This window comes from Podarcis tiliguerta (genome assembly GCF_965153285.1).
Source record: "Podarcis tiliguerta genome assembly, chromosome: 5".
Lineage (NCBI taxonomy): Eukaryota > Metazoa > Chordata > Lepidosauria > Squamata > Lacertidae > Podarcis > Podarcis tiliguerta.
In genome coordinates, this window is record NC_139538.1 from 39,112,804 (window position 1) to 39,137,389 (window position 24,586).

At 43.2% G+C, this 24,586-nt stretch overlaps 1 protein-coding gene across 8 annotated transcripts; it reads left to right on the top strand.

Moving 5' to 3' along the window:
* The first annotated feature begins 273 nt into the window (after positions 1-273).
* On the top strand, positions 274-19,614 carry ATG16L1 (autophagy related 16 like 1). 8 transcript variants are annotated; one of them, XM_083443284.1, is made up of 20 exons: positions 274-491; positions 645-852; positions 1,223-1,316; positions 2,398-2,503; positions 3,303-3,376; positions 4,521-4,772; positions 5,732-5,797; positions 6,961-7,047; positions 8,411-8,467; positions 8,669-8,716; positions 9,446-9,548; positions 10,607-10,712; positions 11,576-11,646; positions 13,093-13,164; positions 14,468-14,588; positions 15,065-15,170; positions 15,791-15,940; positions 16,292-16,339; positions 17,692-17,793; positions 18,188-19,614. In XM_083443284.1, exons 2-20 carry the CDS (start codon positions 738-740, stop codon positions 18,279-18,281), a joined length of 1,872 nt encoding a protein of 623 aa, XP_083299410.1. In that variant the 5' UTR covers positions 274-491; positions 645-737; the 3' UTR covers positions 18,282-19,614. The 8 variants fall into 8 exon arrangements, with proteins under 8 accessions (XP_083299410.1, XP_083299414.1, XP_083299409.1 ...); XM_083443283.1 differs by having other exon boundaries at positions 276-441; XM_083443288.1 differs by lacking the exon at positions 8,411-8,467.
* Positions 19,615-24,586: the final 4,972 nt, after the last annotated feature.

A 24,586-nucleotide genomic window follows, 5' to 3' on the forward strand; every position in this document is an offset into this window, starting at 1 on the left:
TATTAAAAAAGAAAACAAAAAACGGAGCAGCTTAGGGAAGCCCTCTGCCCGCGGCCATTTTTTTTACAGAGTCGACCTGCGCATTTGCCAGTCTGTTAAATCCACTCTCCTAAATGAGGCAGAGTCTCAGCAATGTTTGGAGCGCGTGGAGGAGGAAACACAGTGACAGAAAAAAACCAGGGGCGTGCAGCTACGGCGGGATGACGCTACTAATGGCGCTGAAATGGTCAGTCAGGCGCAGCGAACTAGGATGTGACGTCATTAACGTGCGACTCCGGGGTGGAAGGTCCCTCTTGATGCTATACGACCGGGACCGACAGAGCGCCTGCGGGAAGTTGCCGTGGGGCTGGATGGGGGCTGCGGCCCGGAGGAAGAATGGCGAAGGGCCCCTGCAGAGGAGGGAAGCTCCGCGGCTGCGCCATTCCTCCTCAGTAGCCGGCGGTGAGCTCTTCGCCCGTCCCTCTCCCGCGGGCCGCCCCAGTCGGCTCAGAGTAGCTGGACGCCTCCCTTTCCCTCCATGCTTTCCCCATCCCGCCGCCGCCTCCTGGTGCTTCCTCTTCGCTTTTCCTTTTCTCTCTTTTCCTTGAACCGACCACCGCGCCCGCTTGATTCATTTTCTCCTCTGCTGGCTGCTTGTTTCTTAGGGCTCGTCGTTTCGCTTTCATAGAGCCCCTCGCAGGGGGGAGAAGGTGTTGCCAGGCCGGCGGCTCAACTCTTGGGGAGGCTGAGAAGGCAAGATGTCTTCTGGACTCAGGGCAGCGAGCCTCCCCGCCTGGAAGCGGCACATCCTGGACGAATTGAGGCGACGGGACCGGCTGCAGAGACAGGCCTTTGAAGAAATTATCTTGCAGTGTAAGTAAAGGTTTTGGTGGCTGTTTGAAAGTCTCCAGCATAGTCCCAACAGCATACATGGTTCAAAACTGACCGCCCAACCAAATGATTGTGTGTGAGAGGCCATAGTGTGTGAGGAAGTTTATTCTTGCAAACACAGGTTCCTGGGTTGGGCTGGATTGTAAACAACTTGTCGTCTGGGTGAGAGTCTCTTGAAATTTTCTATGTCAGATTGAAGTAGCCAACCCTGCTTATAAGAGCATGTATGGAGAACATTGCTTTTATAATGTTGTTTTCCGGTGCAAAGGTTATAGTAACTAAAACATTATCATCTTATTGCTGGATTGTAAAACTGGTGGTTTCTTTTGTTTTTAACTGAACTCCTCATTAGATAACAAGCTCCTGGAGAAGTCAGATTTCCATTCAGTGCTGGCTGACAAGCTACAAGTGGAAAAATATGACTTGCCAAGCCGGCATGAGATCAGGTACTTGCTGAATCAGTACAAGTGATGGTTACTGTGTCTGGTGTTGTTCCTTTTCCACCAACGATAGCTATTTGTCATAATGGCTATGTACTGCTTCCAGTATTAGTGAGAGAGTGCTGTTGCATGCATGTCCTTCTAGGGCTTCCTATAGACATCCGGCTGATCATGCAGAATGCTGGAACTGATGGGTGTTTGGTCTGATGCAGCAAGGCTTTTATGTTTTTAATATATGAATATATTTTAGCTCTCTTGTATAGTAGTTATTAAAACTACAGTCATACCTCGGGTTGAAGTTGCTTCAGCTTGAGCGTTTTTGGGTTGCACTCCGCAGCAACCCGGAAGTAACGGAGTGCGTTACTTCCGGGATTCGCCACTTGCGCATGCGCAGGCGCTCAAAATAATGTCATGCGCAGAAGCGGCAAATCATGACTCGCGGACACAGGTTGCATTCGCTTCAGGATGCGAACGGGGTTCAGGAACAGATTCCGTTCGCATCCAGAGGTACCACTGTACTGTTAAGAACTGCTATAATGCTCATTGTCTGATCCCTGTACATATTTTCTTGGATGTAACTTCTCAATACCATTGGGCTTACTCCCAAGGAAGGGTACATATTATTTAATATCCAGTGATAGAAATGATACGCCAAATGTGGTGGTAATACTAGGTTTTTTAAAAGTTTAGCTAGTATGATTTTGAGCCATATAGGATATCTATAGGGTATGAAGAGAGAATGGATGTTCACTATATCTGCAGGAACTGCGGGCATTTATCTTGGAGATCAATTCACCCATAGCTAAAATGGTCAACAAAGTACATAAAATCACTGGTGTAACGAACAGGAAAAAAGAAAATCTTGATATGGAGATACGGTGCTCTGCTTATGTAATCTAAGTTCTACATTGAAACATTAATTTTACTCTTTTAAATGAAGTTAAATATGTTAAATATAGGGATAGCCATCTGAAACAAAAATTTTGATAGAAAAATGGATTATGGAAATTGGATAAAAAGTAGTTTGAAATGCTTTGTGAATTAAAAACTCAGAATTTTTCTTTTCTCATTCTCTGGAAAATTCCAGTCCAGGACATGATGGTGCAAGGAATGATTCTCACATGCAAGAAATAGCCCAGCTTAGAATTAAGCATCAAGAGGAGCTGACAGAGCTGCACAAGAAACGTGGCGAGGTTAGGAGCACCCATTTTATCCATGTGTTACATTTCAATACTGTTCTTTTGCAGTGGTACCAGAGTAATTATAGGCTTACTGTGGGATTCAGAAGTTTGAAAACTTAACTTCTGTACAGTAGAACCTCGGTTTTCAAACGTAATCCATTCCGGAAGACCATTTGACTTCCGAAACGTTCTAAAACTGAAAGCAGAAGCCTCAGTTCAATAGGGAAACTCAAAAGAAGAAGCCGCATCGGACGTTTGGGTTCCAAAAAACATTCGAAACCAAAGCATTTACTTCCAGGTTTTTGGTGTTTGGGAGCCAAAGCATTTGAAACCGGAGCTGTTGAGAACCAAGGTTTGACTGTATACTAATATTGTGACATTGGTTAATAATTACGCATTGGTTAATAATTACGCAGGTATCTCTTCAAGAAAAAACAATAAAGACACTTAGGTTGTATTCAGCTAACTTTTACTCAGAGTAGACCTATTGAAATCAACAGACCTAAGTCATAGTTATAACTTTCGGTAAACGTACTCTTAGTAAAAATTAGTTAAATGCAACTCTTTGGGTCTAGCAAATATTCCATGTTTTCAAAGACTAGAGTAAATATTTGTAATAAATGTTTTAATAAATATTTAATAAATAATAGTATGATTTCAGCATGCATGAAATGTTATGCTAAGTTGGCAGGTGTATGTATCCTTGGGTGTTCAGGAAAAAAATGAAACACTGAGGTTAGAGGAAAATCAAACACAAAAAGTAGACTGTATTAATAGTTGCTTTCCCTCAGTAACATAGTTTCCTTCACAGTTGGCCCAGTCTGTGATTGACCTGAAAAACCAAATACAACAGAAGGACAGCGAGATGCAAACGAATAATACAAAGTGAGTAGAACCCATTTAATACTTACAGAATTTGATTTTGGTGCTGGATGCCAATTTTTGGTTGAATTCTCATTATAACTGAGTGTCTTTGCCCACTTTAGGCTGGTGCACGTGCTCTGCCCTTTCCCGGGGAAGCCAGACCTGGCTGTGGTAACACATGCCTTGGTTACACTGGATTATTGCAAAGTGCTTTACATAGGGCTACTGTTAAGAGTATTCAGATGCTTCAGTAGTCCAGAATGTGGCAGCAAGGAGGCTGGTGGGTGGGTGCCCTTGGTATCTTACTACACCTGCCTTGCATAGCCGACACTTGCTACCATTTTGCTTCTGGACTCAATTATAAGTGTTGGTGACTACTTTTAGGGCCTTAAATGTCTTGGGTCCATCATAAGTGAAGGGACTGACTTATTTTGTACTCACCTGCCTGTTGTCTAAGAACAGGTGAAGAAGCCCTTATTTATATCCCACATCAGAAGCACGGTTTGTAATAATGTCAGAGGGTTTTCTCAGTGGCCACACCAACTTTGTGGAGCATTTTGCCCTCATGAAATTTGGATGCCCAGCTCTCCTGCTATCACTGGTGGGTGAATACCTTTTTATTCTGACATGTTTTTGCCCTGACAGGTAGCTGGTAGCTTTTTTGAATACTGTGCTTTATCTGCCTGCCTGCCTGTTTTTATTTCCTTCGGTTTTGTTATACTATTTAAGTGATCTTTAAGTGTAGTGAGCTACCTGAGTCATATTTAAGCATTAGCCTGGGGTAAAGTAAAGGTAAAGGGACCCCTGACCATTAGGTCCAGTCATGACCGACTCTGGGGTTGCGGCGCTCATCTCGCTTTATTGGCCGAGGGAGCCGGCTTACAGCTTCCGGGTCATGTGGCCAGCATGACTAAGCCACTTCTGGCGAACCAGAGCAGCGCATGGAAACGCCGTTTACCTTCCCGCCAAAGCGGTACCTATTTATCTACTTGCCCTTTGACGTGCTTTCGAACTGCTAGGTTGGGAGGAGCAGGGACCGAGCAACGGGAGCTCACCCCGTCGCAGGGATTCGAACCGCCGACCTTCTGATCGGCAAGTCCTAGGCTCTGTGGTTTAACCCACAGCGCCACCTAAATAATAAATATATGGGTTGCCTCTCTTAAAGGATTGTAGAATATTTGCAGAAGATATCTGAACTAGAGACAGAGTGCCAGGACCTGCGGAACAAGCTACAAGATCTTGAAAGAGCCAATCAGACTCTTAAGGATGAGTATGATGCACTCCAGATTACCTTTACTGCCCTTGAGGAAAAACTGAGAAAAACTACGGAAGATAACCAAGAGCTGGTAACACGCTGGATGGCAGAGAAAGCTCAAGAAGCTAATCGGCTCAATGCAGAAAATGAGAAAGATTCCAGGTATGATACCAGCAAGTTAAAACCTTTGAGTTGAGCTTAAATTTGCAATAGAAGCCCCTCCCCAAAATTTATTTTCCCCAAATGTTATCCCCATCTTTTCTGGATGAACATAGAAACTCTGTGTCTCTGTGTGTAGATCTCAGTATTTTTTCCAGTAATCCTGGCCACTTAACGACTCGATGAATCGTGGCAAAGGGCATTTTTTGAGATTGAAGTCGATCTGAATGTAGAGCAGTTTAAGAATGGTTTATGTAATACAGCTTGTGTCTGTTCAATTGGTCCTCACTAGCCTCATTTGCATGCATGCTTGTAATGCTAATCTTATATCCTGAGTGAAAGCGTTGGGTGAAGTTTGGAGCTGGGTACCATTTGATGACACCCAGTTGTATTTCTTTGTGCCATCTGAGTCAGGGAAGGCTGTGTGAATACTGAACTGATGTCTGGGCATTGTAATGGGCTGGAGGTGGGGCATAAAACTGAGACTGAATCCTTGTCGGTTGGTAATTCTCATGTCCCAGAATTGGACAAGTGACCTTCTGAAAATAGGATTGAACTCTACTGGAAAGAGCAAGTGTGTAGGTTGGGTTCATCCTTGGTTCTAGATATGTCACTGGTGGTACACATGGTTTTAGTTGCTTGGAGTACTTTTTATTTGTTTATTTAAACAATTTCTATGACACTTAACTACAAGCATCTTAAGTGGTACACAAAGATACAATGCAAAAAATTGTGAACATCGGTTGAGCCTCCTTTGGGAGAGAATTTGAAAGGCAGTAGAAATCAATATGACATAGAGATATTTATTGAAGCACTTCTTGGTATTGTGCTGAACTCAGTAAGATAGTTGGGATTTCAGCCTCTGATTATTGGACCCTTGATATTTTTGAATCATCTCCACACTCCTTCAGAGAATGTCAGCCAGTGACAGGATTTCCTAGCATTTCTGTTTTCCCTCATAGAAGACGGCAAGCCAAGCTTCAGAAGGAACTAGCAGAAGCTGCAAAAGAGCCGCTGCCAATTGAACAGTAAGTCTTCCCTCACCTCATTCTTCCCTAATGTCTACATGTGCCAGTCCTAGGAAGCAGACACAGACCCCACAATGAACATTACTGGTCTGTTCAAGCTTTGAATGTTCTTCATTAAATTTTGACTATAGCATTCTGCACTTTGAAGTGTGCGGTCAAGTCAAGTTCACAACTTTTAAGTTGGCAGTGTTGCATTACTTAATTGTAGAAATGGATGAGATAGATAAGAGATGGGAAGGGTTTCCCTGTGAGGTCAGGAAACTGGAGGTCCCTGCATTGTGAGCATTAGGGAATGCAGTGGGGGACCAGCAAAAAAGGAAGCCGGCGAGCTGTTGCTGTGGTGCGTCCCCTCCTTCAGCAGCCTCTTTGGAAACGAGAAATTTTCCACTACATCACGGGTTCTTAATCTGTGGTCCATGCACACCTCTAAACCCCCAGCCAACCATTCTGGGCTATCCTTGGCTTTCTGATTTGAGAGAATTCACAAGGTAGTGGTAGGGAAGACACTTCAAGCTTCCACATCAAATTGAATTTCCTACTTTTCTGGAAAGTAACAAGCTATTGTTAGTTTATACTTACTACATTTTTTAAAAAAACAACAACAACCTACAATCAAAAATATTTTTAAATATTGATCTAAATTACTAGTATGTGAAAGCTGATCAGTTCTGTGCTTGAGGTTTCGTTGACATAGAGTACAAATTTGCTTTCTCTCATTTTCTTTTATTATCCCTGGAGTGCACAGAAATCACACTTTGTAAAATGTAAACAATGTATGCGGGCTCAGCTTGAATTTCAAAGGCAAAATTTGACTGAAAAGAATAGGTAGAATCCCACCTTACTTAGATGCTCAAGGCAACTTAGGTTTGGATTGGGCAAAACCAACGCTTCACAGTAAAAATACTCTAAAAAATCAACAGGTAATAAAAACAAAAAAGCAAATAAAACATCAGTGGTAAAACTCTCCTTACTGTTAGGCTAATTATTCCCATAATTCCTTCGTGCGCATAAAGACGGTGTCTGTAAAAGTGCACTTTCCCTTTAGCCATATAAGGAAGCAAGCTTATGAATTCTGTTGAGAGGACAGGGAGTTGCTTAGCCCAAATGCCTGAATGTCCTTCAACTCTCAAATGATTCAAAAAAGGCACGGTCCTGTCCTCCAGGGATGACGATATTGAAGTGCTGGCGGATGAAACCTCTGACCCTGCTGATGAGACCTCTCCGGTGCGCGCTGTCAATCGAACAGCCAGGTAAGAAGAATGGGGATAAAATAATGGATCCCCTGCCCTGACCCACTGGAAGCTAATAAAGAATTCCAAGGGTGGGGGAAGGAATTGCACATATCTTTAATGGTGTTGCGGTTTGAGAACTGCTGCTATTGTATCCTGAAAGGGAAAATGCTTTTGAGAGAGTTGTTATTTCCAGTGTGGATGTATTTGTGATTTCTTGGCTAACAAATGCCAGCATCTGAGGAAGCAGTGAATGTACTTGAGTATATCTCCTATGCAGTCCCTGTTGGGTTGGAGTTCTGTGTTCCCATTCATTTCATTGGGAAAAGGTCCTGTGAACTATGCCCATGCCATTCAAAATATCAGTAGTTGTGAAACTCTGTGAAGCATCAGGATTGTTTTCCACAGAAGCTTTTTTAGCTAGGGAGATTTCTTTTTTTACAATATCATTATACTTTAATGGAAGTATCCCAGAACCACAATTTCCTGACTTGTAAGTTCTCCCAGGAAAACAGAGTGTGAGCAGCTGCTGCCTTGTTTTCCACAAATTCCCTTTGCCATGCTGATCTTGTTCCTGGAACTGGAGGGAGCACTGCAGCGCTAATGCAAAGGAGGCCAAGAGCTGGCGGTGTGGTCAGGTCTGTGGTCCTGTTCCAATGAAGAGGAGGCATGATGTGGAGCTGTTGCAGACAGTTCTTCTCTTGACTGAAAGGACCATGGCACAGCTACCTAAATTGGCTCTCACAGCTTTGGAGAGCTGTAATTAACCCATCACTCTGTGTCTGGATGTGGCAAAGCCCTGTAATAGTGGCAGCAACTGCAGGTGGAAGGGAAGCAGGAAGCAGGCTGGCTTTAAGTATTTGGAAGACTGATAGACAGAGAGAGTGATGGAGACAGATCTTTATCTCCCCCACCCTTAGTGGGCCAAAGCTCTTATCACAATTTTTATTTTAAAAATAAAAATATATCCTTTTCTTATGAAGCTGCTCTTTCAGTTTCATATTCAGCTATGAAAATATTTCTGTATAAGCTCCTCTTGTGGATCATAACCACCTGATTGCTTTGTTTAGCTCTGAAAACTTATTTCTTAATACAAATTCTTAATTTTATTCTCAAAGTCTAAATGGCTTAAACCTCTGTAAGGTGCCTCCTCTTCCTGCTGTTAGGCCAACATGAATTGCGCTCAATTCATAATTGGTGATGCGAGCATTTTTATTTCTTCAGTTCCAACGTGGTGACTTTTTTGACTGTCCTGAATTTGAATTTCCTGCTTGAAGTTGGGGTTCGAGGAGAAATGCTCTCCTTGTTGCATGCTGGTGGCTATGTGTGTTTTTGATCTCTGCTTGAACAACAAGATTTAAATCTGTCCTCCCCTCCTCTTTAGTAAGCGACACTCCCAGCCAGCTGGAGGCCTTCTGGACTCTATCACTAATATATTTGGGTAGGTTAGAATACATTCGCCTCTTTTGTTACATATCGGTACAATATGCACCAATATTATGGTGATGCAAGGATTGCAAACAGTTGTCCTTATCTCAGCCTTTTTTTCTAGCTTCTGCCTCCCTGCCCCCTTTTTTTCTTTTGTTTTCAACTTCCTGTTCCTTACATCTGCTGTGTGCTGACCTCTGATCTTTCCCTCCAGTCTGTCTGAGTCTCCCCTTTTGGGACATCACTCTTCTGATACTGCCAGGTGAAAATTCGCTTGAAATTATTCACACTTAATCCAGCATGTGAGTGAGGGATGTTGAAGTAACTGCCTTGTTTTGATGTTGTTAACTGTAGCAGTGAAAAGACTTCCCTGTTAAAAGGTGCACTTTACCCTCTTAGATGAGGGCTGGGTTAAAAGCGAGAGCAAAATTAATTGCTAAGTTAACTGTAGTTGCAATGACTGTGCTGTGGCCTTTCATTGTAGTTCAGTCCTGCACTGAGCTGAGCATCCATGTCTAGGTGTAGAAATGCAATGTGAGCTTTAGACTTTTTGCAGTTCAGTGGGATTTACTTTATATGGGAGAAAAATAAACGTTTCTTTAAAATAAATTGAAAAGCTGCGGGAACTTGTCTTAGCAGTGATCTTTGAATTGATTAGTTTTAACTCAGGACTCCATAAGGCTGCTGTAACGTTGGTGAGTCCTTCCCCAGGCCAACAGCAACCTCAAGTTACCATGCCATCCATCAGGTCCACGGGAGAAGTCAGTTGCAAAGATTATAGCAGCCAGGGGAGTCCCAACCATGCAAAGCCATCTCTGTGGGTGTAACCACCCAACTGCTGTTATACCTGAATCGGGCTGAAGTCTCTCTGCCCCTTCCCTCCCATTCTTACCCTATTGTGTAGTCGGGATCATCTCCCTGCCTATAATTTAAAGACAGAGCTGGTTCCCACCTGTGCCTAACTATACGCATTGGTTGTGCCCTTTCTCAGGAGACGCTCTTTATCCTCATGCCCCACCCCTCAAGATAACGTGGAGGCACATCCAGGCGCAAGCAAAGAGGTGCGAGTCCCTACCACCGCTCTGTGCGTCTTTGTAAGTATATTTGAGAGACATTATCTTTAGATGTAGAACTTAGTAGCTTAACGTCTAGGTAAATCTGGTTTTTGTTTACTGATGTCATCATTATGTAATTGTAACCATTTATGCAGATGTCCCTCTCTTGCTTTCATATCTTCACTCACTGTGCTTGCAATGGTGAGTGTGCTACCATCTGCTGGTGAGCCTGACCTGTTCCAGCCTGCCTTCTCGCAACGTTGGAGCAGCAGAAATGGGAGGGAATCCCTGACCCCTCACCAGCTCCAAGATTGGGAGGAAGGCTAGAGGTTAACCTGGAGCCTAGGAGAGGAGCCAAGTGATTGTCCATGGCAGAGGGAGAGGCAGAGTCCTGATGCCCACAATAATTGGCTTGGCTGACAAGGGCAGCCCGAAATTGGGCCCCTGTTTTAGAATTTTCTAAAACAAGTCACAAACTCATTCATTAATAGATGAGATTGCTGAGGTCAGTGATGATGTCATAAATCTCTGATTGCACTGGTGAATTGCACACCCGCTACTTTCTCAGCTCCCAGCAGCTTTATGCTTTCTATCTCCCATCCACACTTTAGTAATGCTGTGAGGTGTTCTGAGGCTGCTGACAATATGTGGATAAAGTCAGTGCATGCTGCCAAAGTGTAAGCGGCTCGGCACCGACTGCTATCTGACAAAGTGAGTCAAGGAGCCGGTAGTTTTGGGATGTGTCTTAATGTGCATGATCTTTAGTTTTCAAGCTGAGACCTCGTGCTTGTGAATGGTGAGAGAAATTTGTTCCATCTAAAATATAGTGGGCAGGAGTCCCCTAGCCATCTTAGCTGGTTGAGAGACCACAGCCATTGTTCTAGGGATGTTTATTCTAGAGAGCTGGTTGTTATATAGGCTTGGTTTCATGTAGTTGAAATCAAACAGGAAAATAGTAGTTTTGACAAATGATCCACTTGGTGTTGCACTGTGTGAGTGTGGTTCATGCTTCAAGCTTGCAGTATCTCTTGTAGGCTGGAGTGTCTCTTGATACCCTCTATAACTGTTCATGTCCTGTTTCTTTTCCATCCCCCTAGGATGCGCACGACGGGGAGGTGAATGCTGTGCAGTTCAGCCCTGGCTCCCGGTTACTGGCAACAGGAGGCTTGGACCGGAGAGTCAAACTCTGGGAAGTTTGCGGAGGTAAGTTCTTTAAATAGGTACAAATGAACTTCCTCCTAAGATTGATTCCATAGTTGACATCTTCAAAATAATTGTGAAGATCTGCAGCTACAGTGCAGAACGTTTGAAAGAGCCATTTTCATAGGGTGACTAGGATGTTGGGTTTGGATGTAGGAAACTCATCTTCAACTCCCCACTCAGCTGTGATGATAAATGTCTTCTCCAGAACTGTTTGCTACTCAGAGAAGGGAGAACTCATCATTCCAGTGGGACAGCATTTGCTTTGGATGCAAGAGGTTCCAGGTTTGGTCCCAAACATTTCTAGTGAAAAGGCTATTGGGTACCAGAACTGGGAAAGAGTGTCTGTCTGTGTTGTCTGTCTTTCTATCTGTCTCTTTGACCAAGACTCTGAAGAGTCATTGTCAGTCTGACAGTGGACCCAGTAAGCCAGAAGTAGTAGTCTGTCTTGTTTGCAGATCAGCTTCCTATCGCCAAGAAAATGTATACGACTTACAGTTGTATGTCAATGATCCTGAAATATCAGATCTGTGTCTTTTCATTATGATGTTGCTTTTTTCAAATACTTTCTTTCAATATCTGTATAACAATATCAGAAATCATCCCAAAGTATCCCTCCATAATGATACATGACTTGATAAATTGATTTATTGTGATGGTTTGGTTTTTTTCAGGCCGTTTTATTGTGTATTTTTGTTGCACCCTGCCCTGACATTTCTTTGAATGAAGAACTAGTTTTAAATCCTCTAAGAAAATAATGAAATGAAATAAATACATGTTGCTCTTGCTTTTGGCTGAATGAAATAGACATGGGTTCAATCTTTTTCCTGCCTCCTAACTCTTGTTTCTTTTTTCTTGCACCACAGAAAAGTGTGAACTTAAAGGCTCTCTATCTGGCAGTAATGCAGGGATTACAAGCATAGAGTTTGATAGTGCGGTGAGTATTTATTATAGCCCTTTTTTTTTGCAACTGTTTCCCACCGCACTTCCCAAACCATGTCTCCGAAATAAGCACAAAATAGATAAGGGAGGAAATGACACAATCGTCCAGAAATAGGTACAAAATTTGAGCCATTTTAGCACTGATTAATACTGTCCTTTTTGTAAGATTGACTTGCTTATGCCTTTTGTATATAACATGCACTGATTTTTTGCCAAGGTATGAAATGTCACAGTTTCATAACTCGTGAGGCATATGGCATAAATCTCTGCTTCTTTTGAGATCTAACAGTGTTTTGCTGAGGTCAGTGATGAACAGTAAAAGGTCTGATTTGCCCAGTGGTTTTGCCTCCTTTACCATCGCAGCTCCCAGCATTTTCGCTTCCATCATACTCTAGACATGCTATGATTGGGGGAGTATTTGCTGATAAATAGAGATACGTTCAGTTTGTGTTACTCTAGAGCACTGGGTAGACGTGACTGACATTGTTATCCAACATAAACAGATAATGGAGTTTTTGAGGTATTGGAGCCACTTTATGGGTATATGATCTCAAATTTTTAGCTGAGACCTCTTTTGCAGCAAAACATCTTTCTCAAGAGCTCTTGTCAAGTTATCAGCTGTGGCAGGAAGAAAGTGGGAGAAGGAATGGGGTGGGGTGGGGCACTAAGTGTGAAAAGATGGAGCAGTGGTAGATGAGTAGAGAAAATTGGGTGAGAGGTTCTTTAACTTCGGGTAAGAAGGTGAAACAGAAAGCAGGTTAAAGACAATACATAATCTTAATGATAAGGGTACTCAGTGGCGTAGCATGGGGGGTGCAGGGGGGGCCGGCTCCACTGGGCGCAACATCTGGGGGGGGCGCTCGCACTCGCAGCTCTCTGCCCCTACCTGGCTCACTCACTCTCTCTCACTGCAGTGCTGGCTGTGCGAATCCGATCCGAGCCGCCGGGTCGCCGCCCACTGTGGAGGGGAGGGTGCCAGGCGTGCGGTGCGGTGCGGAGAGAGAGCAAGGGACTGTCTGGGGAAGGGACAGTGCAGCGGGGGGGGGCGCAAATTACTTGCCTTGCCCCGGGTGCTGACAACCCATGCTACGCCACTGAGGGTACTCACTGTCTCAGCATCAAAAGAGAGGACAGGAAGAGACCTAACAGGAGGTCAAGAAGAAGTAGCAGGATGTGGCAGTGATCTGAAATAAGATGGTGACAGACGGATACAATATTCCTTTGATGCAGATGACCACACAGGTGGTAGTGGTTCTAGAAAACTTTGCTACAACAATGAGAGAACCAGGTGCCCTCCAGTTGGTGGTGGACCAGCGTGGACAGTGGGTTAGGTCGCCTGGAAGTTGTAGCCCATACAACATTTGCAAGACCAGAGGTTCCCCATCCTTGTTCTAGAAGAAGAAAGATCATATTGAAAGAGTTTAAAATTGTGTTTCCCCAGGGTTCTTATTTATTAGCCGCTTCAAATGACTTTGCCAGTAGGATCTGGACTGTGGATGATCATCGGTTACGGGTGAGTATCTTTTCCCCACAGGTGTGGCGTGTATGCCTGCTTCTCACTTGTCTTCTAAATATCAAAAAGTGTTAGAAATTTGTATGGATGTGCTGCAGGATTTTAACTGCAGCTCTTGACACCTTTCAAAATTGAGTGGCTCATTAATCTCTTTTCTGCTTTTACTTACAAAGCGGTCTTACAGTTAACCTGGCAGATGCAGATTGCAGATACAGGTAGAACGTACTGTTTGAGAGATCAGCAAACCAGGAGAGGTTCTGAAGCAGAACCTTCCTGAGAAATTTTTATACTTTGCAGAATTTTGCTTAACATGAATATTAAAACACTGCTGAAGAATGATATTGGCTTTGGTGGAAGCAGACCAGTTCTAGGTTGGTGAACAGATAAAAGTAGCGTATTTCTCCTTTGCATTTTGAAGTTGGTCTTTGTAAGCATAAAGACACATTTCATGTTCATCTCTTTCACTCTGTAGTTTGCTCCCTCTCTGCCATGCAGATGGTCCAGCTTCCAGCAACTCCAGTTCAAAATCTTCTAGGGTAGGACAGCTGCAATAGCCTCCACTGTTAGTTGGAGTTGACAGTAGACTAGAGGCTCGAAGGGACCCAGTAGAAGGACCTTCATTTAACTGTAAATACTAATATGTGTGAACTTGGGGGTGGGGGGAGGCCTCAAGATTCTAGGAATTGCTTCCCTGAAAGACTGTGACTCTATGCTAGAGCACCTGCCTTGCATGCAGAAGGGCCCGAGTTCCATCCCCAGCAAGTCCTGGGAGGGCTGGAGAAGTTTCTTGCTTGAAACCCTGGAATGCTGCAGCTAGTCAGTGTAGACAGTACTATGCTAGATAGACGAATGGTCTGACTTGGTATAAGGCAGTTCCCTATGGATCAGACCAAAGTCTAGCTAGAGTAGTATTCCATCTCCAAAGATGGCCAGCCATATATCTCTGGAAGCAGGACAAAGTGGTAAAAGCCATCTCCTGTTGCATATCCCCGGCACCAGGTAATTTGGGATATACTCTCACTGAAGGCTGAGTTTCCATTTAGCAATCATGGCTCATAGGCCCACCCTCTATGGTTGCTGACACCTTACCCAAGTAAGAGATGTGGATGCGGTCTTCTATACGGCAGGTGATTGGCAAACCAGCATGTGGCACACAAAACTAGGATTGTTTAGCTTTCAAACCGGGTTTGAGTCTGGGTAGCATTATCAGCGTTCTGTTTCTTGCTAAATGGTTGGATGGCATGGCTCGAGAGAGCAACTGTTGCCAAGCCTTTTCACTAATAGGATGTCAATCTCTTTCTAGCACACGCTCACGGGGCACAGTGGAAAAGTCTTGTCGGCCAAATTCCTATTGGACAATGCACGCATTGTATCTGGGAGTCACGACAGAACCCTCAAACTGTGGGACCTGCGCAGCAAAGTCTGTAAGGAAGCTATTCCACGTATACAATAGCAGTTCCCTTGCTTTTTGTGTGTCTCGCATGTGTTGAAGGGCACAAGAGCAGAACTTTTATTGACTTGTTATTTCTCAAAAGTGTACAAGCTTGGTACTGATCACCCTTCTATTAAGATTCTGATATCTACTTAGAATCAAAACTAGTTTGTTCTACCATGTTGTATTACCATAATGCTCAGCAAGAGGGCACCACATCATCGTTCTACTTGAGATTCTTGTGACAGCGTGAGGTTGCTCACAACGTCTTTGAGCTACTTTGCTTGTGATAAGAGGGGTTAACTTATGGGGCTGGCATTCTTACTGGTCAGTCACAGTTCTAGTGAAATTGGATTAAGACAGTAATTGTGTTTGGTGCATGAGTGATGGGTTCAACTGTTTTTTTGCTGAGAGAAGAGTATGGTTGGAGTGTGGGGGTTATAGTTGTTGTTGTCTTCTTTTTTTAAGGTATAAAAACAGTGTTTGCTGGCTCCAGCTGCAATGATCTGGTCTGCACAGAACAGTGTGTGATGAGTGGACACTTCGACAAGAAAATTCGCTTTTGGGATATTAGGTAAGTTTGAGATGGAGGATGCGCTGGGGTAAGGGGACATTGAAAAGGCCCTCTGACTTAGCTTTGGTTCATTTGTAGCATGATCAGTGAAGTTCCTTGAGCTGTGATTTATGCAAATAGTTCAGATTGCACAGTTCCCTGCAGGATGTTTGTTGCACAGCTGTCTGAGTTGTAATTAATGTCAGGGGTTGCATGAAAAGGAGGTGATATTTTTTATTGAAAACAACATGAGCTAGGGAGAGAACCCTTGGAAAATAGATGAGTTTTTCTGGAATTCTAGAAGAAAATTCATAGATGCTGAGCCAATTCTGAATCAAACTGAGATGAGCTCACCTACCACTACTTAAAATACTCCTCTGCATGCATGAAGATTAGAAATATGATTCATTAAATTCTTGCTCACATGCTTGGAAAAACTAATTCTGTTCCAGACTGCAAGTGGTACAGCGCAGAATTTAACTAATTCTGTGTATAGCATGTGAACCATGATATCTGGTTTCCATCCCTTATTATAGTATGCTGCTGCTAACTAGTGAGGCTTTGCATTCTTATATGCCTGGGAGCCCCCAGCAAAGTACTCTTAAAAGAAATGCTAACTCTTGTCACCTTCTGTTTTTTAGAACTGAGTGTGTGGTACGGGAAATGGAATTGCTTGGTAGGATTACAGCTCTAGATCTCAACCCAGAGAGAACAGAACTCCTCACCTGTTCACGAGATGACCTGCTGAAGATTATTGATCTCAGAGTCAGTGCTGTCAAACAGACTTTCAGGTGAGTACTGCTTTACAAGTGGGTTGTGGAGTTACAAGCCTTCTGTATGTGTAGCGTTGCCACTAGGACTGCAGGGTTAGCCATGATGATAACTGGCAAAGGTAGTAAGTAGGCTAGTCTGGTCCTGGAAAACCTCTATTTTGTACATCTCATACTGATATAGAAGCTTGTTAAATCCAGGAGGGATTCAGGTTTGTGTATCTAAGGGGTGCTGTGAGGAGTTCCCTTGTTGTTGGGTTATTAATATTTGGATCTGTAGAGATGAAATGTCAATTATTTCATAGCTGCCCTAAAAGTAAAATGTGAAAGATAGAGTTTTATTTAACCTTTTTTTTTGTTTTTTCCTTCCAGTGCTCAAGGGTTTAAATGCGGGTCTGATTGGAACAGAGCTGTATTCAGGTAAGCAGCAGTGTTGATTGAACTACGGGGCACTTGAGAGGGATGTGTGATACTTTCCATTTTATGCACTCAAGATCCTGAGTAATCCTTTTTTTTTAAAGTAATGTTGCATTTCATGTCCAAGTAACCAGAGTTCCAAAATAATTTTTTATTCTAACAATTAAGTTATCCAGTTTAAGCTTCAGAACTTTAACTTCCTTGTGTGAATGTTGTTATTTTTGCACATGCTGCTTACTGGGTTCTACATAGTGAAAGATCTGATCAATGGGTGGTGATGATGATGATTGTTGTTGTTGTTGTTTATTTGCACCCCACCCATCTGACAGGGTTGCCCCAGCCACTCTGGGCAGCTTCTAGCATATATAAAAACATAATAAAACTTATTAGCAAAAGTGGAGAGATGAACTTGGTACTCTCCCTTCAAGGTAGATAAGGGGTTCTGTGCTTGTATGAAGCTTTGGTCTCAAGATTCAGTTCCCACTGATTAGTAAGAAGAGGTTTTAGGTTGAGTGTCTCATTAAACTGGACTAATTTTCCTGAAAAAAATATGAATTATAGAGCCCCTAAGCTAGCTTGCAGTGCTGATGAGTGGAGCACACTCTAGACAAGAAGAAAGTAATCTAGCACCAACTCTTTACTGCATTGCAACTACCGTATTTTTCGCTCTATAAGACGCACCAGACCACAAGACGCACCTAGTTTTTGGAGGAGGAAAACAAGAAAAAAAATATTCTGAATCTCAGAAGCCAGAACAGCAAGAGGGATCACTGCAGTGAAAGCAACAATCCCTCTTGCTGTTCTGGCTTCTGGGATAGCTGCGCAGCCTGCATTCGCTCCATAAGATGCACACACATTTCTCCTTGCTTATAGAGCAAAAAATACGGTAAATGTGTGCTTTCCCCCACTTCCCCAAGCTGACAGAAGGGGTGTCCCCATCATTCTGTTCCTTTATGACACTTTGCCACCTGGCTAGACAAGCAGCTGTTCTCCATAGTCATGTTGCCGGGTGGAATTTTGGAAATAGTGCAGATTAATTGCCAAATATCTGCAACATGGGTACCTTGCCAGCTTTCATCTACTGCAGTTTGTGTTGAATAATTTGTGTTGACTCCACTACTATAGTCCTTTCTGACTTTCTGAAGAGAGTCTGTTTAGCTTATGACTTCAAAGCTCTAGTTTAAAGTATGGCTATAGTGCTGCATTTCTGGGAGGCTTTGGGTGGGCGGGCTTATATAGTGATTTTGCATTATGAGCACAGTATAAATTAGTGGTGGAGGCCTGTATCTTGTCAAAAAGGTAAATAAATGAATCTTTTTCTGCTCTTTCCCTGAACCAAACTCATGATTCTTCAGCCCTGATGGAAATTATGTGGCGGCTGGCTCAGCAGACGGGTCACTCTATATTTGGAATGTGCTTACTGGGAAAGTGGAGAGGGTACTCTCTAAGCATCACAGGTGAGCCAAGATGATGCTGTCAGAATGCCAGAGATCTTGTGTGATGGTGAGGTAGTTATATAGAAGCCTGTAAGCTGAAGTTTAACACTCCCTCAATGATTGGTTTAATGACTAAGGCAACAGTCCTAACCCCACTTACCTGGAAGTAAGCCTCATTTAATTCAGTAGGACTTAAATCTGAGTAGACTTGGTTAGGATCACCCCATAATTCAATGTATCATTGGTATGCATTGAGATTAAGAAATGACATCCGAGCAAACTTGAGTGGCTCAACTAAGTTGCAGCACACGCTTTAAAAAAATGAATCAGCTGAGACTGAATAGCATTTCTTTCTTTAACCTGGACTCTGAGTGTATTCCGCAATCTAATAATCTGATTTCATGCTTCGTTTCAGCAACTCAATCAATGCTGTGGCATGGTCACCATCTGGAGCCCATGTGGTCAGTGTGGACAAAGGAAACAAGGCTGTGCTGTGGTCTGAATTTTGATGTGAAAGCACAAAAACCAGCATGCCAAAAACCTGCATGGGAGGGCAGTGGTCCGCATCTGTCTGGACAGGGCAGAAGTCCAGTGCCTAACTTCAGGCAAAAGTCTTTTGCTAAACACAAAAGTTTGGGTCTGGGAAAGAGCTGCTGATGCATCAGCCAAGGAAGAAAACCCCTTCCCATCGAAAGTACGTTGCTAGCATTCAACCTCCGTCAAGGATTGACTTCATTGGGTGGAGTCATTTAAGATGTATCATCTCTGCATTGGAAAGAGTTTCCACACCAGACAGCAGTGCCAAACAATTCCTTACTTTCCAGTGGCACGTCAAGCTCTGGAGTGTTCTAGCAGAGTTCCTGTTTGTCCTGATGTTATGCATGTGCTGTCACCTGTGTTCTCTTCTGTGGGCTGGCTTAAGATGTGAGGTGAAGGATCCTGAAACATAGGAAGGGTGGTTGGCTCAGCTGTAATCTCACGTGAACAAGCCCATGACATTGGCAGTTGCGTCGAGGGAGACACTAGCATTTACTAAATCACAGCGCCCTGTATCATCTTAACCTGCCATTGAGGGAATTGTCTGTTCTAGGGTGGTTGTTTTTTTCAGAGATGCTGCATTCTCCAAAGGCTTTCCAGGTGGCAATGGAACGGAAGCATTTTAATGTGACCCAGTTTATATTGGGTTTTAATTGTGAGCTAGAATGATAAGCGCTGCTGCTGTGATGAAGAATGTACAACTAGCAAGACTTCAGCACCAAAACCAAATACACGGTTACTTCTGCTGTCCTCCTTGTATTGGAGCCTCTTGAGTGCAGAGGAGCAAAGGTGGGGGGATAGAGCCCTGAATGTAAATGTCCTGGTGCTGGCAAATTCAGATCACTTGCCACTGAGAAAATGTGCAATATTCTTCCTGTGTTCAAGCTCTCTTTCTCTCTCTCCTCAGCCATGGAGCAGGGTGGTTGGCTTGTGCCCCTCGGCATTCAGATGCACAATATGGTTTGGGGAGGGGCTAGCTTGTGGCACTGAACATTGATGCAGCCAAACACTTTTTCCACATCCAGTGGGCTGTGAGACAAGCCACCAGCATTTAATTGCCTTTTAATTTGCACTTTATAATTTTGCTTCCTTCCTAAGCTTGTTTTTGTAGGGAAGTATTTGTATTGAATGGCAGAGGTGAGCAGGAATTATTCATGTCCGGGGGTTTTGCCAGGGGACCCCTCTTGTTTTGACAACTTCTGCAGAGGAAAACAGGACACGGGACAAAGATCTTATTTATTGTATTAATCCGCCCACTAGTACTTGACCGGTTATAAATAAACCTGTGTCCTGCTTCTAAATCCACGCTGCTTTCCCTTTCTTCTGTTATCCACTTTGGGCAGGGGAAGTGTAGAAAAGTGTCTGAACAGATGGCAGAAGGCTTTCTCTTAAATAGTATATTGTGGTGGGAAGTAGGAAGCTATTTACATGTGGGCTCTGCTTGTTGCTGCTGACCGTTGTGTCTTGCTGCTGTTGGAAGGTGGTGGAGGCAGAAGAAGGGATGACTCAGGTAATTTTCACCTGAACTTAACAGCCTAGCTAAGCATTCTACCCAGGAATCTGTTTGTAAGGAGGTCAGATGAGTTTTTTGTTTAATACTGCAAAGGGGGGAGTTCACATCACAGCCTGCAGAGGTTTAGCATCCTTTCAGTGTAGTCTGCACACATTGTGGCTCTCTTTAATTTCTCTCCTTCCTGTCTACACAGCTGATATTTAACAATTGACACAAATTCGTGACGTAGTTCAGGTCTACTGGAACAGACAATTCCACACACACAGCCTGGAGCACCTTCCCTTGATCCAAACCTCCGCAACCTCTTGTCTACGAATTGGAGCACAGCAGGTTTCCATAGCAAAGCTGCCAAATTATTTTCACATCCTCTTCCAAAGACCATCAACATGGCAGCATCCAGAGTAAAAGCTGCTCAGTGCAAAAAAGGTCGAGCTGGTCTGTAAGCGAGGTTGGTGGGCACCTGAATAGTGTCTTCTCACAGCAGCAGTTCCATATGCAACAGTGGCTAGGGGTGGAGAGAGTTAAACCTGGTAGAATTAAACCCTCCAGGTTGAGGAAGGGCTAGGAACAGCGGGGGAACAAAGTTGCTGCTGTGGACTCCCACAATGTGACTCCTTTGTCTTTTCACCTGCTTAACAGGCTGCCTGTTGCTTTTCCATTGTGCACAGAGCCCTTAGCGGCTGCGCAGTAGTAAAGAGAATGCCAGTCTTCCCCATTTAGCAAGAGGATCCCCCCCCCCTTCTCGTTTGTGCAATGTTTCGTGCCGCTGCTGAGAAACATGGGTGTGTGGTTGGGGGTTCCGTCTTCCTCCTGCTAGAGGAGGAGTGGGAACTTTGGGCCTGAGAGCTTAATCCCACCAGGATGTCAGGCGTGGAGCAGGTGAAGATACAGTCACCTGGAAAGACCCGTGTACTCAGTGGATTGTCAGGGTTTGCAAAGTGCATTGCACAGTGCTATGCAAGCCCTGACAACAAACCTGTTACAATGTTAGATGGATTTAACAAAATGTCCGCAGTTGCCTCCTTTCCACGGAGGCATGTTTGTATGTTTGGTGCCTTGACGCCTCATGTAGTGAAAATCTGACATTGCATATCCTGGCTAAGAAAGCATCAACACAGATTGCTGCCTCAGACCGTTGCTCCATCTAGCTATTGTTCACTGACTGGTAGTGGCACTTGGGGGTTTCGTGTGGTTGGGTGGGGGCTCTCTCAGTTCTAGCTGGGGTTGCCTGGAATTGAACCTTTGACCTTTTGTAAGGAAGGCATGTTCTCCACCACTGAGCTACAGCCCTTTATCATCTGCACTCTGCATAGTTGACCTTGGGGATCTAGCAAATACCCAGGACAGTTCCTAGTGCTGAATCAGTGGGATGAAGGATTACTTAAGGATTATGCATTGTTTCCAAAGGAGGAGAATGGTGCAGGCAGAGGTGGGAGTGGTGAGGTGTAATGTAATAAACTAGGCAGGGTTAGTCTTGTGCTACAAAACTGAGGATCTAGTGAAATGGAGGCCCAATGCAACCTTCCATAGGGAGAGTTATGATTATACGTCCTGCCTCCACACACCACCTCACTAAGGAGCTGCGGCTTTCATTTTAGAGAAAGTTAAAACTGGAAGGGGATACTGAGCATATTTTATTGTTCAGTATTATTGTTTAGCCTTGTTATGATTGAATTATAAATTTTATTAAATACCAGCAACAAGCCTTGGAATAAAACTCAGAAGAATTGAGGTCTGCACAAACTTGAATGCTTAGGAATATGTCAAATTGCTCCCTCCCTATGGAAATTTTGTTGTTTGCACTAATTAGAAGGAGCTTCCCTCCCCACATCCCCGGGCTTAATACATTTTTGCCATGAGTTAAGTCATATTTGCCTTCCATAGAAGTGTCGTGAGCCTTATGATGTGGGGGTGGGGTTTTTAAAGTGAAAGACTTCTTCGAAATAATCTCAAAATAATCTTTGAACATTAATGCCACTTCCAATTTGTTTGCAATACAAAATACTACTCCAGCCACCGAAAAATTGATTAAACATTGGTGAGTTTAACGTGTACTTCTCAGATGTGCCATCCTCCTTATCAATCACTTTTGGGTTGCTAGCTATTATTCAGCTAATCCCAAATAGAGTGAATTATATTTTTACAGTTTCTGTGCATTCTGTTCCTCAGAATGCTTCACAGTGTCTCAAGCAGTCATAAATATTAGAAATTAAACATGTCACTGCAACCTCTTTTAGTGAAAATTTGGGCCGTTATTAGTAGATTGCATTTCTAACCAGGTTGTGAGGTTGTGCACATCATCCAGAGGGGGCAGTTAACAGGGACCACATGAGATGAAGTGGGGTGAGGAAGAAATGCTGTCTGTGCTGAGCACACCCAGATCTATTTTTGTAGTTCAGCTTAACATGCACATCAGCCTCCAGTATGCACGTGCAGAAGATGTATTTCAGAATGTGCTCTCTGTTTCTCCCTGCCTCCCTCCCTGGCCCATAGCTAATGACAGTGCCGCACATGTGCAGCAGTTCTTTGCTTCCAAATCCACTGTTGCGTGGGCAAACTGATAGCTATATCAAGGAGGCTGCAGATGATTCAAAATGCTCTATCAGTTATTCACAGAGAAACGTGCCACATTCATTTCCAATATATACTAAAAACAGTTCCAGGGTTCTGTCACATTCTGCTGTAACAGCCTATCAAGACAAAGAAATGGAATGCATTGTAGGCTTAGCACATGGAGCCTGACTTTGCTCTCCATAGCACCCATTGAGTTGTAAAGGAGAAATGTTCTTACTGTTCTAGTCATATTAGAACAGGGAGAACACAGCCATGAGGTACATAATAGTTCTTGCCCTGATGTCCCCACAAACTCACTGCTTTACTTTCTCTCATATTTCACACTTGCCCAGATGTTATGATGCAGTTCTCCAATCAAACACTGTCCACAAAAATTCATGCATTATAGGCAAGTGTGCATGAAAATGAAAATATGTGTGAAAATAACATACAAAGGTATATTGTACTGGGGGAATTGCTTGCATAAATTTGTACATAAATGTACATAAACATAAAAATATGTTTATTAGGAGAAATTCACAAAAAATGCAAAGAATTTTCATGAATACACCTTTTTTCCCCATAGCAAACTGCTGCAGAAATGTGGATAAATGAATTTAAGACTGCAAAAAATGAGAAACACAAACAAAATGGGAATTTTTGGTTTGGGGAGATGGTAGTGAGGCATATACAGTTCTATAAGGTGCTTGCATTTTATAAAGGCATGCTATAACTATTACAGAATCGGTAATGCACAAACAAGTGCTTATCTTTAGCTCATTAGCAGGCTGGGATGATTTTCAGCCCTAGTAAGGAAGAGATAAAGAGGTTTAAAATAAAGCTGCTTTCAATAACCTGCTTGCTAAATCTTCTGTGTGTTGTCTATGTGCATTGTGAAATCGGGAAGCTTGACATTGTAGAATTGAGGTCCCTTAGATAATGCCCAGCACCGCTGATCTAACCAGTTTCCAATCTGATAATCCAGGTATAACATTCTGGCTCTGGATTTGCTATTGGAAACTTGGCCCCCTAAGCACTAAAATCCCATTTCCAGATCCACTACAAATTGCCACCCTGGCCTCTAAAGGGCCTAATGCTTCACCTTCTTAGAGAACAGAAGACCAAGCAAGCTCTATCGGCCTGGATTATGTTGTTTTGTATGTTGGGTTAGGTTGGGTCTTCATTTTACTGCTCCTGGAAGTTTCTCTTTCCCTCAACCACTGGGGTATTTGGAATCCACCAGGTATGATATTTTGTTCTTGTTGCAAATTTGCTACCTAAGGCAGCATTCTTAAGAATGCCTCCATTGAATTTAGTGGGCTATTTCTAAGTAAGCAGTGTTTACGATTGTCCTGTAAATGTCCTACTCTTTATTTCTCTGGTGCGAGCAATGCTCATCTCCAGTGAACCCATTGAGATTTTGGGTGCTTCCAGGCTGTTGCCATTTTCCATTTGCATTCAACCACATACCGACAAAGTCAGGTTTGGGCTGTTATAGTCGCTTGGAAGGCCTTGTGGAACAATCCTGTTTCCTCAGAAGGTTGGACTTTTTTGCTAAAAGGAAAGTGATGGAAAAATGCATGGGAAGTGTAGGATAACACTTGCTTTGACACAATGTCTTCTAACCTCCCTGCAAACAAATGTGGATGAATGCTCTAAATAGGTAATCTGGAAGCACCTTTACTTCAGAAGAAGCATGCATTGGATGCTTCTGTAAGAAATCTTGTGATGAAGTTGATTTATAAGATAATGTGAATATAGAATCAGTCAGGGGCAAAGGACTCCCCACAGAGACACCCTTGTCTGGCTCACCTGGACAGATGGAAAGGAGGTAAGAAGCTCATTTCATTTCTTGAGGATCATGCCCTTGATAACCAACAAGATTGCTTCCATCTTGGGATGGAGAGAGAGGGAAAATGACAACATGTATACAGGTACTAATGGTTCTCCCCACCCTCTTACTGAATGTACGGCATTGACACAAGGGGTGGGAATTAACGTATTCTATAAATCGTACTTCACTTTTTCAAAAAGAGTATCTTTTATAATATTATCTAAACTGCTTTTAAATCCAATAAAGAATATATACGGGGCAGGTATGAGATAAGCATGTAAATGCATTTTAAAAGTGAACACAATTTCTTATTGCTATGACAGTAACACTGTTTGGTTAATCAGTTGTATGCTAATAAGATTATGTAATCATATCAG

Excerpts from the sequence above, each read along its gene's own strand:
- ATG16L1 (XM_083443284.1), top strand. The coding sequence starts at position 738 with ATGTCTTCTGGACTCAGGGCAGCGAGCCTCCCCGCCTGGAAGCGGCAC. Across the intron at positions 5,798-6,960 it reads GAGCCGCTGCCAATTGAACA|GGATGACGATATTGAAGTGC; the intron begins GTAAGTCTTCCC and ends CCTGTCCTCCAG. Across the intron at positions 8,717-9,445 it reads CACTCTTCTGATACTGCCAG|GAGACGCTCTTTATCCTCAT; the intron begins GTGAAAATTCGC and ends GCCCTTTCTCAG.